Consider the following 19,748-nt stretch of genomic DNA (forward strand, 5'->3'; position numbering starts at 1 on the left):
GAAAGAGTTAATAAAAAGAATAGGAGAAGGAGGGAGAGTGAAAAGAGGGAAAGAGAGAGAGAGTGGGGAGAGAGGCCTGGGAACAAGAACAAGAGAGAAAAGAGAGAGGGGGTTGAAAATAGTGAGTGAGAGAAAGAGAGAGACCACAGAACGGATGTTTGAGAGAAGGAGAATAAATGATGCCCAACCCCCCCACCCTTCCCTCTCCCTCCTCTCTCTCTCCCTCTCTGTCTTGTTGTTTCAAACAATAGACACAGCCTCCCTCCCTCTATCACACACACATACACACACACACTCAGCAAGAGGCAGTGCAGCTCACACAGGAGCCTGAAGAAGAGAATTTAAAAAAATTTACACAAAACATCAAGCTGCTTTAATGCCCCTCCGGCCGCCTTGTGATGGACGTTAGGTTCTACCCTCCTGCCCCCACCAGCGTGGGCACCTTATCTACAGACCCCACCTGCCTCAGCCCCCTGGACTTTTATCACTGCAACAAGGTACAGTGTTGACACTCTGCTGCCACATCTGCTCGTAGCAATTGCTCTGCTCTTATTCAACTGCTTGCTCTTATTGCTGATTGAGTGGGAAAGGGTTAAGGCCAGTGGTGGATGGCAACTTTGTGTGCCCAGTGGTGCCCCGGGATGGAAGCTGAACCAGATCTTTAGAAAGAAAGAGTTTGCCAGTGAGAAGTTGGTTGGCACTGTGACATGACCAGGCTGACACGCCACTTGCTGGTCTGGTCCACTCTACTACATCTGGGTATTTGACTGGAGGGTACATGGTGTTTGGAGAACCAGGTTCTAGCTTGCTGCATGCTCTGAACTTGCAGGACAGAGTGTAGTACTTGGGATGACAGCAGCAAGGAAGTGCAGGTTGTGCAATCAGGCAAGGGATGCTTGTTTAACCCGACCATTGCCAAAATGTCCTCTGTGTGTAGATCTTGTCACAAGCACTTAGGGAACCAGTCAAATTACTGGCAAACTTCCCTCAACGTCAAGTCTTGCACAGGACATTTACTGCTCCTCAGATGTCACATTGTACCATGTTGTCCTACACATGATTGTAGGAACATACGTTACGCTACATCATATTATGCAGCGTGCAGATGCTGTGGTGTCATCAGAGGGACTTGTAATGACCACTATGACTTCACGGAGGTATAAGTAGTTTTGACAACCAGCATAAATTCAGATAGGTTCAGAAAGTTGTGATGCCCACTATGAATGAAAAAAGGTATGGGTAGATGTGATGGATGACCACTATGAATTGTGGGAGGTATGGGTAGATGTGCTGTCAGCTATAGTTGTGTTCTCCATGAATTAATCGATGGACACATCGTGGATATGCATATCATGAATGGGTAGATGTAAGGGTAAATAGATGGTCACCATGAATTTACATATGTACTCTAAAGGTAGTTGTGGTGTCCACCATGAATCCATAAAAGTCAAAGAAATTGTGGTGGCCACCATGAAGCCATAGAAGTAGATTTGTTCGACATCATAAATTTAACTAAGTAAATTTGCTGGCCACTAAAAATTTATAGAAGTAGAAATGGTAACCACCATAACCTCATAGAGACAGAAGCAGAATTGGAGACCACTATGAATTCACAGAAGCAGATTTGGTGTCCACCATTAATTCAAAGAAATGGAGGTAGTTGTGTTGGTCGCCATAAATTCATCAAGGTCTGGCATGCTAACCTTTCTATGACTCCCAATGTGTCATTCCCTTAGCTCCGAACAGGTGACAAGTTCTTGAGACACCAGGCATGGTTGGTTGAGATCATTCCTAAGGAATACAAACACCTTACAACTCCTCTCATTGACTGCCATTGGCTACACTTTTTGTCCTTCCCACTTCCAAATCCCCCCAAAACCATTCCTAGCCTTGTCCAACCACCCCTCCCTTCTCCGGCCATTAAAAATAAATGATTATAAGATCACGCCTTCAGTTCCATGTGTATGGAAATGTGATTGCATTTAACCCCTTCAATCCCAGGCAAAAAAATAAAACTAAAAAAAAAAAAAAAAAAAGAAATAATCCTGTCCTCCCGCATTGTATCTTTTTATAGAGCTGAGGGGAGCTGACACACAATTGAGGAAAACAATTTGAGATGTCAGATATTATGGTGCGGCATCTAACAGGAAAATGTCCTCATTTATGTGGTAGTTGGGTTCACAGTAAACTTGCAGTGCATATAGGCAGACGTGCCAGAGGTGTTCTAAATAATAGAGGGCATTCACGCTGCTGGATCTGCCATCACTTGCCATGTTCCGGATTTTAGACAAGTATCTTAGGGTGAGTATTGCTTTATTAAATGATACCTTTATTTTGCAAATGAGCTACATTGTAGCGTGGTTGTTCTTTATGTACAATATACTGTTATGTACGGTGAGGGGGGGGGGATCAGCTTGTACTCTATACGTATTTTACCAGGTTTATGTATGCATTCTATTTATTATACACAGATGTAGCAGGGCTGAATGTATCCTTTGTTTGGGCACTGTAACTATAACTTGGCAGGTCACCCTCCAGTCCTGTAGAAACCGGGCACAGCACATTGTATCAGGAAGGATACCCTTAGCCCTTGTACCTCTCCAGTGTTCGTTTTAGGAGGCTAACCTCATCCAGTGTCCTTCATCGGCACAAAGTGGACAGTTCTCGACTTCTTTCACACAAGAAGAAAAAAAATAAAAAAGGACGACCAACAAGTCCTAATAGCATCCTATGGACTGTAGTGGCCATTGAGGCTGTTAGGGGTGCGGAGTTAGTCTCATGGCGACAGATCATCACAGGGCCTTTGTGTCAGAACAAAAGTTACAAGGACTGGAAATACCTCGGTTTACATTGATGTCAGCCCCAGTTACAGTGCCTGCCCTGCGAATAAACAAAGCTGCAGGAGAGGGAACAGTCCTCTGCTCCAGGGGTGCGAGCCGCTGACTAGCCTCCATGTATGCCTATGTCTGTAGACGTGTCTGCATGTTCACCTACAGTATATATACGTTATCTATATGTATATCTATCGATCTTTACATAATATATATAGAAATACGCTCTACACTATGAATAGAGATTGATACATTCCTTTGTATCTATTTATCAATCTAGGTTTAAATAGATTAAATAAATATGTGTTTTGTCATTATCGGCATATAGAAATATACTTGTTTAAATATTTACGTTGGATGATGTGTACATATGTATCTAGATCTACGTGTACAGGCTGCTAGATATAGTGTATATTAGTCACTTTCTCACGGACTGTATCAAATAAAGTGAGCGCCTTATTTATTAAAGCAATTGCGCCATTTTCACCAATGATTCACCAACAGACCGTTTCCTCCCCTCAAGTACACCTAGTCAGAAATCATTTGCAGATGCTACAGTTTCAGGTGGATTTGCAGCAGAAACGAAAGCATTGGGCAAAGATGACTTTTGATAAATGACACCCACGGTCTTGTAAGGAAAGTTTATGTTGTACAAGAAACTGATTTCCAAGGCTGTATATACTACACGGTTATACATGGTTGTATATAGTACATGGTTATACATGGCTGTATATAGTACATGGTTATACATGGCTGTATATAGTACATGGTTGTATATGGCTGTATATAGTACATGGTTGTATATGGCTGTATATAGCACATGGTTGTATATGGCTGTATATAGTACATGGTTGTATATGGCTGTATATAGCACATGGTTGTATATGGCTGTATATAGTACATGGTTGTATATGGCTGTATATAGCACATGGTTGTATATGGCTGTATATAGTACATGGTTATACATGGCTGTAGATAGTACACGGTTATACATGGCTGTATATAGTACATGGTTGTATATGGCTGTATATAGTACATGGTTGTATATGGCTGTATATAGTACATGGTTATACATGGCTGTATATAGTACATGGTTGTATATGGCTGTATATAGTACATGGTTGTATATGGCTGTATATAGCACATGGTTGTATATGGCTGTATATAGTACATGGTTATACATGGCTGTAGATAGTACACGGTTATACATGGCTGTATATAGTACATGGTTGTATATGGCTGTATATAGTACACGGTTATACATAGCTGTATATAGTACACGGTTGTATATAGTACACGGCTATACATGGCTGTATATAGTACACGGTTATACATGGCTGTAGATAGTACATGGCTGTATATAGTACATGGTTGTATATGGCTGTATATAGTACACGGTTATACATAGCTGTATATAGTACATGGTTGTATATAATACATGGCTTTACATGGCTGTATATAGTACATGGTTGTATATAGTACACGGTTATACATGGCTGTATATAGTACATGGTTGTATATGGCTGTATATAGTACACGGTTATACATGGCTGTATATAGTACATGGTTGTATATGGCTGTATATAGTACATGGTTGTATATGGCTGTATGTAGTACATGGTTGTATATAGTACACGGTTATACATGGCTGTATATAGTACATGGTTGTATATGGCTGTATATAGTACATGGTTGTAAATGGCTGTATATAGTACATGGTTATACATGGCTGTATGTAGTTCATGGCTGTATATAGTACATGGTTATACGTGGCTGTAGATAGTACATGGCTGTATATAGTACACGGTTATACATAGCTGTATATAGTACATGGCTGTATATAGTACATGGTTATACGTGGTTGTATATAGTACATGGCTGTATATAGTACATGGTTATACGTGGTTGTATATAGTACATGGTTATACATAGCTGTATATAGTACATGGTTATACATGGCTGTATATAGTACATGGTTGTATATGGCTGTATATAGTACATGGTTGTATATGGCTGTATATAGCACATGGTTGTATATGGCTGTATATAGTACATGGTTGTATATGGCTGTATATAGCACATGGTTGTATATGGCTGTATATAGTACATGGTTGTATATGGCTGTATATAGCACATGGTTGTATATGGCTGTATATAGTACATGGTTATACATGGCTGTAGATAGTACACGGTTATACATGGCTGTATATAGTACATGGTTGTATATGGCTGTATATAGTACATGGTTGTATATGGCTGTATATAGTACATGGTTATACATGGCTGTATATAGTACATGGTTGTATATGGCTGTATATAGTACATGGTTGTATATGGCTGTATATAGCACATGGTTGTATATGGCTGTATATAGTACATGGTTATACATGGCTGTAGATAGTACACGGTTATACATGGCTGTATATAGTACATGGTTGTATATGGCTGTATATAGTACACGGTTATACATAGCTGTATATAGTACACGGTTGTATATAGTACACGGCTATACATGGCTGTATATAGTACACGGTTATACATGGCTGTAGATAGTACATGGCTGTATATAGTACATGGTTGTATATGGCTGTATATAGTACACGGTTATACATAGCTGTATATAGTACATGGTTGTATATAATACATGGCTTTACATGGCTGTATATAGTACATGGTTGTATATAGTACACGGTTATACATGGCTGTATATAGTACATGGTTGTATATGGCTGTATATAGTACACGGTTATACATGGCTGTATATAGTACATGGTTGTATATGGCTGTATATAGTACATGGTTGTATATGGCTGTATGTAGTACATGGTTGTATATAGTACACGGTTATACATGGCTGTATATAGTACATGGTTGTATATGGCTGTATATAGTACATGGTTGTAAATGGCTGTATATAGTACATGGTTATACATGGCTGTATGTAGTTCATGGCTGTATATAGTACATGGTTATACGTGGCTGTAGATAGTACATGGCTGTATATAGTACACGGTTATACATAGCTGTATATAGTACATGGTTGCATATGGCTGTATATAGTACATGGTTATACATGGCTGTATGTAGTTCATGACTGTATATAGTACATGGTTATACATGGCTGTAGATAGTACATGGCTGTATATAGTACATGGTTATACGTGGTTGTATATAGTACATGGCTGTATATAGTACATGGTTATACGTGGTTGTATATAGTACATGGTTATACATGGCTGTATATAGCACATGGTTATACGTGGTTGTATATAGTACATGGCTGTAGATAGTACATGGCTGTATATAGTACATGGTTATACATGGCTGTATATAGTACATGGTTATACGTGGTTGTATATAGTACATGGCTGTAGATAGTACATGGCTGTATATAGTACATGGTTGTATATGGCTGTATATAGTACATGGTTATACATGGCTGTATATAGTACATGGTTATACATGGCTGTATATAGCACATGGTTGTATATAGTACATGGTTATACATGGCTGTAGATAGTACATGGCTGTATATAGTACATGGTTATACATGGCTGTAGATAGTACATGGCTGTATATAATACATGGTTATACATGGCTGTATATAGCACATGGTTGTATATGGCTGTATATAGTACATGGCTGTATATAGTACATGGTTATACATGGCTGTAGATAGTACATGGCTGTATATAGTACATGGTTGTATATGGCTGTATATAGTACATGGTTGTATATGGCTGTATATAGTACATGGTTATACATGGCTGTATATAGTACATGGTTATACATGGCTGTAGATAGTACATGGCTGTATATAGTACATGGTTGTATATAGCTGTATATAGCACATGGTTGTATATGGCTGTATATAGTACATGGTTATACGTGGTTGTATATAGTACACGGTTATACATAGCTGTATATAGTACATGGTTATACATGGCTGTATATAGCACATGGTTGTATATGGCTGTATATAGCGCATGGTAACAAGATTCTTACATTCAGACTGAGTGTACAATTTCATCTTGGCAAGTATAGGAAACTGAAATGATACAATGAAGGCAGCACATATAAGCTCATCTAGATTTACATTCATATTATTATTAAGGGTGTATAAAAAGCCAGGCCTTTACCCAGGATGGAGGCAGCATCTTAGGAGCACCTTCCCCACACAATGTGCCACGTTCTAGGTGCCTAAATATGGTCCTCACTGGTATTCATAAAGAATGCTGGGGGGGAGAAACTTTTAGACTATCCAATTACACTTTTCATTTACAAATCAATCACGCAGCTTGACTATATATACATACCGTAAATCCTTTTTTTGGATCATACATACTAATCAGATATAAGAGGTTTCTGAAATGCATTCAAAATATGTTAGGGTCACCAACCCAGCCCATGGGTCCTCTCTCCCTATGCTGTGTATTAGAGGATAAGCCCCACTATTGTTAATACATCTACAGCTGTACATACTGAACCACTGTGCACACAAAGATATCCTCATAGTTACATAGGTTGAAACAAGAGACTAGTTCCACCTGTCTCCGATTATACAACACTAATTGTTAGATTAATTATCATCCTCAATGCCATTTGCTATTAGATAAGCATCCAGACAGGCAAATTGTCATGCAGTCTATCCACTGACATGTAAAGAGTGAATTCAATGTTATTATTGCAGTACTGAGAATGTCCACTTGGTGCCACTGTGGCCCCTGCTTCAGCTCCGCACTTTGGTAGGTCAGAGAGATAGCACATTGAGTGAAATTGGTTTGTCGTTCCTGGATTAGGAAGAAAAATTAAACCTTGTGTTCAATGTTCTGCTTTTTTTGAGCTATTAGCAAGAAAATATCAAATATCTCGGCCTGGAAGCTTTTTGGGAATTAAGGGGGCTTAGGATTTGGTATCCTCGTTTAAGGCGAGCTGTCTTTTGCTATAATACGGAGTTTAGTTAATTGGCTAATTTGGTGTTAATTAGAAAGTTCAATAAACAAAGGCCTGTGGTTGGGCAACTGGCTGTACCGTGGATATTCTGTGACCCATAAAACATCTGCTTGTAGGGATGAGGGGGGCACAGATATTTCTAAAGCAAATAGGGCACGCTGCCAGCTTATCGCTCCATGGCTGTTCATATTGTGCACCTGTTGCCTATAGTTTTTCTAGAAAGCATTTTATTAGCCAGACCGTAAAGAGAACACAGCACGTCCATTTATTCGGGATCTGTGCCTTAGCCAAGTGTAAATTAATTATCTATTATTTTGTGTTTTGTTTTTTTACCATTTATTGAAAAAAAATAAGACCCGTAACCTAATTTTCTATGAAACCTGAAGAGGAGCGCTAACAGGGTGTTTAAATGGGCGGTGCGAAATTAGGAAACCAATGCCATTTTTATCTGTGGGCTGTGTCTGGTACTGCAGCTCAGCTACATTAAAGTGAATGGAGCTGAGCTGCAATACCGGGCATAGCCCATAGACTAGAGAGGCGCTGTTTTTGAAAGACAAAAGAAAGCAGCCATGCTTTATCCCACCTCATTTTATGCCTGAGCTTGGGAAGCAGCAAATGGGTCTAAGTGGGATCAAGTAAGGGAACTGACAGTTTGTATGAATGAATATGAAAAGAACATTACAAATTCTCTCCTCCATTAGTTCAGCAAAGTGGGATTTAACACAATGTGGTGCAAATCTCAGTTTTAGCTTCTGTATGGTCTTGATGCAGAAAGGTGGAAGTTAGAGACATCAGGTATACAGTGCTGCCAATAATTATTCATACCGCTGGCAAATTTTGACTTAAAGTTACTTTTATTCAACCATCAAGTAATTTTTTGACAGGAAATGACATAGGTGTCTCCCAAAAGATAATAAGACGATGTACAAAAGGCATTATTGTGGAAAAAAAACATTTCTCAGCTTTTATTTACAATTGAGCAAAAAGTGTCCAATCCAAAATTATTCATACTCTTCTCAAAAATCAATAGAAAAGCCTTTATTGGCTATTACAGCAATAAACGCTTCCTATAATTGCAGACCAGCTTTTTGCATGTCTCCACAGGTATTTTTGCCCATTCATCTTTAGCAATGAGCTCCAAATCTTTCAGGTCGGAGGGTCTTCTTACCATCACCCTGATCTTTAGCTCCCTCCACAGATTCTCAATTGGATTCAAGTCTGGACTCTGGCTGGGCTACTCCAAAACGTTAATGTTGTTGTCTGCTAACCATTTCTTCACCACTTTTGCCGTGTGTTTTGGGTCATTGTCATGCTGAAATGTCCACTGGTGCCCAAGGCCAAGTTTCCCTGCAGACTGCCTGATGTTGTCGTTGAGAATCCTCATGTATTGCTCTTTTTTCATGGTGCCGTTTACTGTGATTAGGTTCCCTGGTCCATTGGCTGAAAAACACCCCCAAAGCATTAGGTTCCCACCACCATGTTTGACAGTGGGGATGGTGTTCTTTGGGTTGAAGACTTCTTCTTCTTTGTCCAGATGAGCTTTCTTGGTCTGCATTGTGCAGTGTCCGTTGGATTGTCTGCCTTGACACATTGCCACCAGCAGAGCCCAGATTCACCAGGATGGCCTTGGTGGTGATCTGTGGATTCTTTTTCACCTCTCTAACTATCCTCCTGGCCAGCACAGGTGTCACTTTTGGCTTCCGACCACGTCCTCTGAGATTTTCCACAGTGCGGAACATCTTGTATTTTTTGCTCAAATGTAAATAAAAGCTGAGAAATGTTTTTTTCCACAATAATGCCTCTTGGACATCGTCTTATTATCTTTTGGGAGACACCTATGTCATTTCCCGTCAAAAAATTACTTGCTGGTTGAATAAAAGTAACTTTAAGTCAAAATTTGCCAGGGGTATGAATAATTATGGGCAGCACTGTATATAGTCAGTGTACATGTATATCGCCTTGTGATGTCAACTTGTTATTTTCCATGCATTGCAGAATGTGTATATACTGTAGTTACTATGAGAATCGATCACGGGAGCAGCTTGTTTTACCCTGGATGACATGTTGTCTTCCTTTAAGAATTAATGAAATCACATTGCCATTTGTCACATGCTACTCCAATGTCATCTTCCATGAAATTTATTTTCAGAAAAAAAGCTAATAGTGTTCCTGGTGTGCTATGCCGTAAAGTCAGAGAAAGAATTCAGCTAAAGGGATAAACAAATATCCAATTTTGGGTAAAAAAAAAGTTACATTTTAAAAGCTTCCAAAAATATATATACAGTATATATATATATAATAAATTCTTGCTTAGGGCCTCTTCACATGTATCTAGCAGTCGGACTCAGTTTTCCCCCAAAGGCAAACTGAATCTAGAACTGATCCCATAGTTTTCTAAGGCCTCTTTCACACGAGCGTGGCGTGTGAGGGCCCGAAAAGATGCGGGTGCGTTGCGGTAAAATGCGTGATTTTTCCGCGCGAGTGCAAAGCGTTTTAATGCATTTTGCACCCGCGTGAGAAAAATCGGCATGTTTGGTACCCAGACCCAAACCCGGACTTCATCACTGAAGTTCAGGTTTGGGTTAGGTGTTGTGTAGATTTTATAATTTTCCCTTATAACATGGTTATAGTAAATTAGGGATGGAGGGGTTAAAAAAAAAATAAGTTAACTTACCTGCTCCATAGCTGCCGGTCTCTGTTCTATCTTCAGGACCTGACAAAAGACCTGTGGTGACGTCACTGTGCTCATCACATGGTACAATCACATGGTTCATCATGGTGAGGGACCATGTGATTGGATCATGTGATGTGACGTCACCACAGGTCCTTAGCCGGCAGCTCAACATTACAGAAGAAGACAGAGATCCGCAACTACGCGATCAAATGGACTCGGTGAGTTATTTTTTTTTATTTTTAACCCCTCCATCACTATTTTACTTTGCATTCTGTATTCAGAATGCTATTATTTTCCCTTATAACCATGTTATAAGGGAAAATAATACAGATCGGGTTCCCAGCCCGATCGTCACCTAGCAACCATGCATGAAAATCGCTACGCATCCACACTTGCTTGCGGATGCTTGCAATTTTTGCGCGGCCCCATTCACTTCTATGGGGCCTGCGTTGCGTGAAAAACGCAGAATATAAAGCATGCTGCGATTTTCATGCAACACACAAGTGATGCGTGAAAATCACCGCTGATGTGCACAGCCCCATAGAAATGAATGGGTCCAGATTCAGTGCGGGTGCAATGCGTTCACCTCACGCATTGCACCTGCGCAGAAATCTCGCCCGTGTGAAAGGGGCCTAAGGGATCAGTGTCAGACTGGCCCACCAGAGTACCAGAGGATCCTCCAGTGGATCTAGGCTCCCATACCATAGTGGGCCACAAAAGTCCAGGAAAAAACTAAATATTTGAAGCTGCCTTTGGAGCCAATCACTTGTCACTAGGGTTACAGTATTTCCTTGGCTCAAAACCTACAAGACTTTATAGATGATATGAGGGTTGGGCCCCAAGAATAATTTCCAATGGTGGATCCAAGGAACCTCAGTCCGATCTTGTATGGGATCGTTCATTATCATCTGGAGCATCAAAAAACACTGCATGCTAGGGTATTTTTTTATTTAGTGCTATGGGCGTTGAACCAGTCAGTTGTGTCCGTCTCTGCAAAAAAAAAAAAAAACAGCCTTAGGCCTCATGCACACAGCCGTTGTGTGGCTGTTCTGTGCATTGGGGACCGCAATTTGCAGCCCCTAATACACAGGCAACATCCGTGCTGCGGCCGGGACAGATCGACACCCATTCAACTTGAATGGGTCCATGATCTGTCCACACTGCAAAAAAAAATAACATGTTCAATTTTTTTGCGGTGTGGGGCCACAGACAGAAACATCACGGAAGCACTCCGTAGTGCTTCGGTGCCACAGTTCTGCACCGCAGCTCCGGATTGCATGGGTCCGCATAGGTCCTCATAGGTCCGCATCCATGATGCGGGGAGCACACGGCGGTGCCTGCATATTGCGGACCCGCTGTTTGCGGGCCGCAATACGGCCACAGCCGGTCAACGGCCGTGTGCATGAAGCCTTACCACTTACCAGAATCAGACTAAGTTCCTTGAGCCCCACAGAGGAAATGATTCTCGGGGCCTACCCTGTGTATACAGAACATGTGCCCATTTAAGTTATTTTTTGTTAACATTCTATAAGGTGGGAGGCTCCATCACAGAGTTTGTAAAAAAAAAATATAAAATGGAGAGAAAGTTCCTGCATGCAAAACTTTTTTCTCCTCTAAAATAAAAAAAAAGTTCTACCAAACAGAAACTGAATGGATTCCATTATAGTCAATGTCATCTGTTAGGCTCTGTTCCTTATGTGTCGAATCCGCTCCTATAATAAACGGATTAGAAGAATGGAAATAAATAATGCTGACGTGAAAGAGTCCTCAATAGGATATCTGGTGGTCCTTGGTTCCAAGGTCAGTTCCAAATGATCTTTTGCTAGACCTCAGGGGCCCTGTATTATAAGTGGCCCATTATTGTGTCAGAGCTTGGATCCTCTGGCATTCTGGTGGGCCAGTCCAACCCTGCCCCTTACCAGTTCTATCCTTTCTATGCACTATTCCAATGACGCAAAATTTTAGTAAAGTGCTCAGAATGGGGTAAAAAAAATAAAAGAATAGATACTGTTCCGACACTTACAGTGACCTGCTAGTCTCCACATCCTGGCCATGGCTGGACACACATGAAATAGTAGGAGATGACCACTCAGCCAATCACTGGCCACAGCAGTAATCTGCCTCTGCCAGTGATTGGTCATCTCATACTATTTCCTGTGTCCCACACAGGAAAAGAAAGATGAATTACCGGCTTCCCGTCACCGGCTCCTTCTCCTGGCCTACAATGATCCACTGGGCTCCATCGATGTCAACATCTGGTTTGACATCACAGCAGCAAATCATTGGCGATGGCGGTGACCACCTCCCCTTACGTCATAACAAATCATCATATGATGTAAGGGGATCTGGTCAACACAGCAGCCAGTGATTGGCTGCTGCGATGTCAAACCAGATGTTGACATCGATGGAGGCCAGAGGAGCATTGCAGGCCTGCAGGAGAAGGAGCGGGAAGCAGGTAAGTAATCTTTCCTTTATACATCTGGCAGAATGGGGGGTTTGCCAAAACTCCACCCCCCTCATTCCTGCACAACCCCCTTTAAAGTGTATTTCCTCCTAAAATATGTCTATCATACAAGTATATTAGTAAATGCAGCAGTCCAAGTTTGGCGGTTATGTTTCATTTACGTACAGAGATATTGGCAATTTTCTTTTCAGTCATGGCAGCCATTTTGGAATCAGGAAAGCATGTCAAGTGTATTAGCAGAACCTGAATTCTTAGAAACTGATGACCAACTGTGATTTTGTCAGCTTGCTTGCAGTTCACCAAGAAGCTAACTGAAATGTAATGCACATAGCACTTCGAGGAATAGATGTGCCCATAGTTTTTATTTATTTATAGTTGAATATACAAAAAACAAAATATATCAACAATAAGACAATAATATAATATATCACAATAATAATAATAATAGTGATAGATATGTAGATCGATAGAAATGAGATAGATAGATAGATAGATAGATAGATAGATAGATAGATAGATAGACAGATAGATAGATAAAGCTGATGCCATTTTTTTCAACTGATGCAAATGCTAGAGGATTACTTGTTGGATCATTTCCAGGTCACATTGTTTTATTATATTGACATTTTACATGTTTTATAATCTGCTTCCACTGGCCCATTGTCTTCTTGTCATTGTTTATGTACCGTTGGGGAAATTACAGCTCTGTGTTTTTTCAACAGGTAAAACAGCAACACTGAGCCTAAAAATAATTTAAAAAAAATGGCTTAAACCTTATAAAAAGATAAATCAAATAGGGTGGGCTTGGTCTTGTGTAGCTTTTATTGCAAGCATATTATAATTCATAATGATATAAAAATTTATTATAATTCAAACATAATGCCAGGCCCAGCATTTAAACCCCCCAGATGCTGCAGTCACAACAGCGAGCATTGCATCTGAATGGATAGACAGGGTGAGGGAGCCCCTCTGTTCTCTTATTGGCACCCAGCGAATGCCTAGCAGGTGGCATAACAGCCAGGTGAGTTTTGGAGGCAGCCAAGCCTGCCATGCTAATCCCTCTATTACTCCCTGCCTCTTGCAGTATGTAATAGTATCCTATGTAAAATCCCTATACAATGTATTATAAATAGTACAGTACAGCAGTAAAAGAGATCAAACAATTGCAGGTTCAAGTCCCCAAAGGGGCCTTAAAAAATGTACACAACGGTTGAGCAAAGTTTTTAAAAACGTAGGCTAGTTTCACATTTGCGGCTGGCTTCTCTGGCAGGCTGTTCCGGCAGCGCCTGTCCACTGGACCCCATTGACTATAGTGGGATCTAGCGGAGATTTGACGCACAGTGGTTTCTGTCTAGCCAACTCCCAACATTCTTTGCCGAAACAGCCTGCCAGAGAGCACAGCCGCAGATTTTAAACTTGCCTTAGGGTACTTTCACACTAACGTTATTCTTTTCCGGCATTGAGTTCCGTCCTAGGGGCTCAATACCGGAAAATAACTGATCAGTTTTATCCTAATGCATTCTGAATGGAGAGCAATCCGTTCACGATGCATCAGGATGTCTTCAGTTCAGTTTTTTTGCCTTTTTCAGGACGGAGATAATACCACAGCATGCTGCGGTTTTATCTCCGTCCGAAATTCCGGAACACTTGCCATTTTTTACCATTGAAATACATTAATGCTGGATCTGGCCCGAGTGATCCGGCATTTCAATGCCTTCTCAAACAGCTGATCGGCGGGGGTCCCGGGTGTCGGACCCCCGCCGGTCAGATGCTGATGATCTATCCAGAGGATAGATCATCAGTTAAAACAAACTGCAGATTCCCTTTAACAAAAACTATATTAATTTTGCATCTCAATAATCATTTCGGCCCATAGAACAGAATTAACAGGTCAGTTTACCTCACAGTGAAACCAGTAAAAACGAAACCCTATATAAGTATGGCAGAGCTGCAGAATTTTTTCACAACCCAAATTTTTTAAGTAATATAATATATTAGATATACCTAAAAATGGTGCCATTAAAATACAACTTGTCCCAAAAATCAAGCCGTCATACAGCTATGTAGATGAGAGAATAAAAAAAAAATTATTGTTTTTGAAATTTGGAGAGGAAAAAAATCAAAACTATTGCTTTTGACTGCATAAAAGAAGTTTAGGAAGCAGTTCTCCTCTATTTTCTGTGTTCAGTGGATGGTAGCTAGTCCCCTCCCAGCATCTCTGCGAGAAGCACAAACTAGACATTCAGCATGCCACGGGGAAAACTGCTACAAAAAGCCAGATACAAGTCATATAATATAATGTTATTCCTTATGTACATACACTGTAGTATTGAGTAATGTAGAGTTTGTGTAAAGGTTAAGTACAAGAAACCTAATAAATGATGTCACCTGTATATAGGAAATGCCTGCAACCAGAGAACAGTTAAGCAGGAGCAATAGTGAACAGGGTGCGTGCTACCATGTGTCGCAGCTCGTAGGAGAGTGTCTGGCGCCCATATTGAGTCTGTAACATATTTCATCCATGATAAAAATGTGATCGTTTTCTTCTTTCCATTAGAAGATTTACTCTGGGGAACTCAATGTGATTGTATCGTCATCTGTTTACATGGGAAATTTAATTCAGTTTTCTGTTATCAGCTCAGTACAGAAATCAAATTTCAGCCAAGCTTTAGAAAGCTTCTCTTTTTTATGCATAAGAGAAGGTACAGGGGACTTATAGGCCCTCGCTCCCCGTCCTGGTCTAGTGCCAGCTCAAGTCGCTCTACATTACACTTGTGTTCTAGTTAGACACCCAACGAGACTTTCCTAAGTTCTGGAGAAATTTCATGTTGTGTTCAAGTAACAGAATAAAAGTCAGATGCAATGAACCACAATGGAGCTTCAGCATAGTTATATCAAATACTGTATAAAGGGAGGCAAAGTCTGATGTGCCTAGTATACAGCAACGTCTTCTGGTCTTTTTTATGGGGTAATATATTTTCTGCATTAGTTATGCATATGACTGCCATCTGTTGTTATCTGTAAGAAGCCAGCTTAGGCTGGAAAGAAGTTCCATCAAAAATAGACCTGCCCCCCAACACTACTGTATGTCACATATCTCAAATAACCTTTGTAATTGAAATACTTTAGGTTTAGGGACCCTGCTGCCTTGTAGGCGTGACCCTGGTTAATGAAATGACCCCTCTCTTGTTCAAATCCATGGCTCTATTTTTGAGAAATTAGTCCTTCCTTTCATTTTCTAATAAGATCCTTTGGTGCACCAAAGGGCCGGCCTAGTTCCTTTGAGCACCACTGCACCTCCACCTTCCTCCTTAGCCACTCCTCCCTTCCCCTTAGTGACAGGACCAGACATTCTCACTGTCTTTCTGCCTAACCCTTTAATCCCACGTATGCACAGATGAATCGGCACATGTACAGTTAAGATCTCAGCATCTTGAAGATTCATGTGCAGGATTACAGGGTCAGGCAGGAAGACAGTGAAGATGCCTGGTGCAGTTATTCAAGAGTAGGGGGGTGGCTAAGGAGGGATGGCAGAGGTACATCGGTGTTCCAAAGTCCTAGGCCTGCCCCTCGGTGCACTGAGGACCTCATAAGTATATGGAAGGAAAAATTTTTTTGCAGAAACAGAGCCACATATTTAAACAAGAGAGGAGTCATTTCACTCGGCAGAATAAACCCAAACATACATTGTGCCTGTCTTATTAGGGTTAATACAGTGAAGATGCAGGTCCATACACCAGAACTGATATCTACCCCAGCAAGGATGCTGGAGTAGAATTCAGGTATAATGTACACCAGTTCTCTGATATTAAATCTAATAAATGTTCCCGACATACTAAGCCCCGCCCTCTCCGCCCACAAAGCCTCCAAAAAGTTGCACATCTTTGTAAACACATGATGTGCGCCAACATTTGCGACTTTAAGTCCCCAGAAAATGTGGAAGTGTAGGGGAATAATAAATGTCCCCCATAATGTATGGCATGTATAGAGAGCTCTATGTATATCAGAGGTGGACTGCACAGTAAAAGGCACTTTACTGGCCACATGAGCCCTTTAGTTTTATTTTCTGCCCTCTGTACCATGGGCCATCAGACACTGCCCTAGTCCCCAATCCACAGACAGTCCACCTCCATTCACAGAACATCTTTATACTTAGGTTGTAGGTTTTCCTTAAAGCGCCTGATTGTGGAGTAGTCACCCTGTTGAGACTGCCATAATCTCTAAGTTAGGAACAGCAATGTATTTCATATGGTGACAGGACATCTATAGGAATCCAATGACGATGATTGAGGTCACTAGTGGGGAGTTTGGGCACCCATCTCAGTAAGTTTAAACTGCTCTAATAGGGCGCATAAGAAGATGGTGTATTGGTGTTGTCTCATGTCGCATAGGGTCATTCTGGCACCATGCCCCCCCTAGTGTCCCTGTTTTTGAGGGACAGTACCTCTTTTTGACCCCAGTCCCTTTGTCCTTCTTTTTGACCTTGGTAATATCAATCAATCTGTCATTATACCGCAACTTACATTGTTTTCATTATTTGGGCCAATGTGGACCTTAAAGGGGTTATCCAACCCGAAAAAAAAAGCCCCCCTCCCCAAATGCCTGGGCCACTCGAACAAATTGTAATTTCCTCAGTCCCCGTCACCCGCGTCACTTCTGATGCCTCCACGGCCGCCGCTGCATCTCCCCGTCGTGTGGATCGCATAGTGGGTGAGACTAGGGAGGCTCGTTCCCGTCACGGCCTGCTATTGGCTGCCCCCTCCCCCCACGCTGGATGTTTTGATCCAAACGACAGGGAGATGCAGCGGCGGCTGTGCAGGCATCAGAAGCGACGTAGGTCCCGGGGAGCGAGGTAAGTACAATCTGTGTGAGGGGCCCGAGCATTTGGGGGGGGGGGGGGCATTTTTGTGGTTGGATAACCCCTTTAAGAATTCTATATTAGATAATTTGATTTATCTGCTAATAGTTAAAGGGGTATTTCAACACAGGGGCTGCACATGCTGTAAAAACAAATTGGCAGAACGTATACCCATCTTAACGATTCTCCGGTGCTGCCGTTATGATATTGACGGGTCCTCGGTGCACCCCACTTCTTGCAACTGTCTTGACACAGTAGGAAATGACCAATGATTGGATCTTTTACACAATGAGCTGTAGATGTCCCTCTTTGACGTTGGGTGGTATGTTGGCACAAGGGCCCAAGTATGACTGCCACATCTGTACCCCTATAGCTACAACCCTGGGCACCAGTGAAATACACAGCAGAGCTGGAATGGGACAATGTGGAGATTATTTCTTATTCACATTTTTGCACATGTAATCCTAGGCCTGAATACAGAGATCACTCCTTCCGCTGGGCCTGTAGAGGAAGTTGGCACAACCTGCTTCTACAGGTCATAAATTATTAGTGAGGGAAGTGAGAGAGACAGTCCAGGAAATGGAGGGACAGCTGATAAGAGGAGATATACATGACTGATAATTAGGACAGGGCCAGCTAATGGGAAACCACAATAAAAGAAGAGGAACCGTGATGGATGAGAAGGTGCATCAGGCTTAAATTATTATCTGGGTCAGAGGTCTGTGAATGAGATGTGGCCTGTATGTCTACTCCACACACACACCACAGGGATTGGAGTTGTGAGACATCTCTAAATGTTTTAATGTTTGCTTTTATCAATGATGGATTTTACTACAATTAGCTTCTTCCTTCTGTAATCTCAGTCCTGTGGTAACTTTGCTTTGAGCCGAAAGACTCTAAAATCTGAGAAAAGTTGGCTACTAGGCAAGGGGGTAGCTAAAGGCTCATGGGCCCTGGTGTGAGGGTTCAGCTTGGGGCCACCTTCCCTCGGTGCTTTGAGGCCAAGGGTGGGGGAGCACATAGCCTTCGTGCTGCCTGAGGCAAAAAAAATTGGAACAGCACCCCCCCATGCCAAATTCTTGACCTAACCCCTTCCTTTCGGACAGAGATGTAACTTGTCCCACATGCACTTTCTATAACACTAGTGTCTTCTTATGTGGCACAAGGGTGCCACCCCTATAGCTAAGCCCCTGCTACTAGGAACTTGCCACCCAGCAACCTCATTTGAAAGGCTGGTTGTTAGGCAGCATCTTGTACAATTGCCTATTCCTTATTAGATGTCAATATGAGATCGGCGGGGTCCAACTAAAGGCACTCCCGCTGATGAGCTGTTCGAAAAGGCCGCAGCACTCTGTAGGTACTTAGGCCTCTTTCTAAGCCATGTGACATCATCTTCATTGGTCAAATGGCCTAGGCACAGCCCAGCCCCATTCAAATGAATGCGGCTGCTGAGCCGCCATACCAAACACAGCCACTATCAAATGGAAGGTGCTGCGCTTCGTAAGCTGCGAGAAGTCCACGAAGCTCTGGTAAGCGAATGGAGCAGAGTGATTAATACAAATAATTCAGTTAATTTCCCTGTTTTGATGCTAGCCATGTCAGTTTCTTGTTGACCCGCCAAATAGATTTTTCCAAAATGGCACATGCACTTATTGAGTTTTTTATTTTCCCTTGGCATGGTTTGGTGGCGGTGGGATATTAATGGGAGGAGTTAACCAATCTCCTCCCTGCCTTCTTCGCGCTGGGCACATATGAAGAGAATAGATGTTTTGCATCTTATGGTTGTTGACTTCTGGGCTGCTGCTTGCATCCAGTGTGTCAGAGTAAGTGACTGCTTTAGGACTGTAGGCCTAGACTACCAAGCAAATAGCAGCAACCACTTTACCATCATGTCCAGGGCAGTTTATGGATCCTCTTACCCTACCACACACATCATGTCTGCAGATGGAACCTACCCTGTACTGTACA

The 19,748-nt window shown here is 41.7% G+C and overlaps 1 protein-coding gene across 3 annotated transcripts in view; it reads left to right on the forward strand.

The window, feature by feature from the left end:
- The first annotated feature begins 252 nt into the window (after window positions 1-252).
- The window catches only part of TOX2 (TOX high mobility group box family member 2), a 131,129-nt gene continuing 111,633 nt past the window's right edge, over window positions 253-19,748 (forward strand). For 2 of the 3 annotated variants that reach the window (XM_040437557.1, XM_040437558.1), the window contains exon 1: window positions 253-497. In XM_040437557.1, the coding sequence (XP_040293491.1) occupies window positions 399-497 (99 nt within the window). In that variant the 5' untranslated portion in view covers window positions 253-398. Of the gene's footprint in view, window positions 498-2,175; window positions 2,302-19,748 lie in introns of those variants that run through there. The other variant, XM_040437559.1, reaches the window with a different exon arrangement.

The sequence above is a fragment of the Bufo bufo genome, chromosome 6 (assembly GCF_905171765.1).
Source record: "Bufo bufo chromosome 6, aBufBuf1.1, whole genome shotgun sequence".
Taxonomy (NCBI): domain Eukaryota; kingdom Metazoa; phylum Chordata; class Amphibia; order Anura; family Bufonidae; genus Bufo; species Bufo bufo.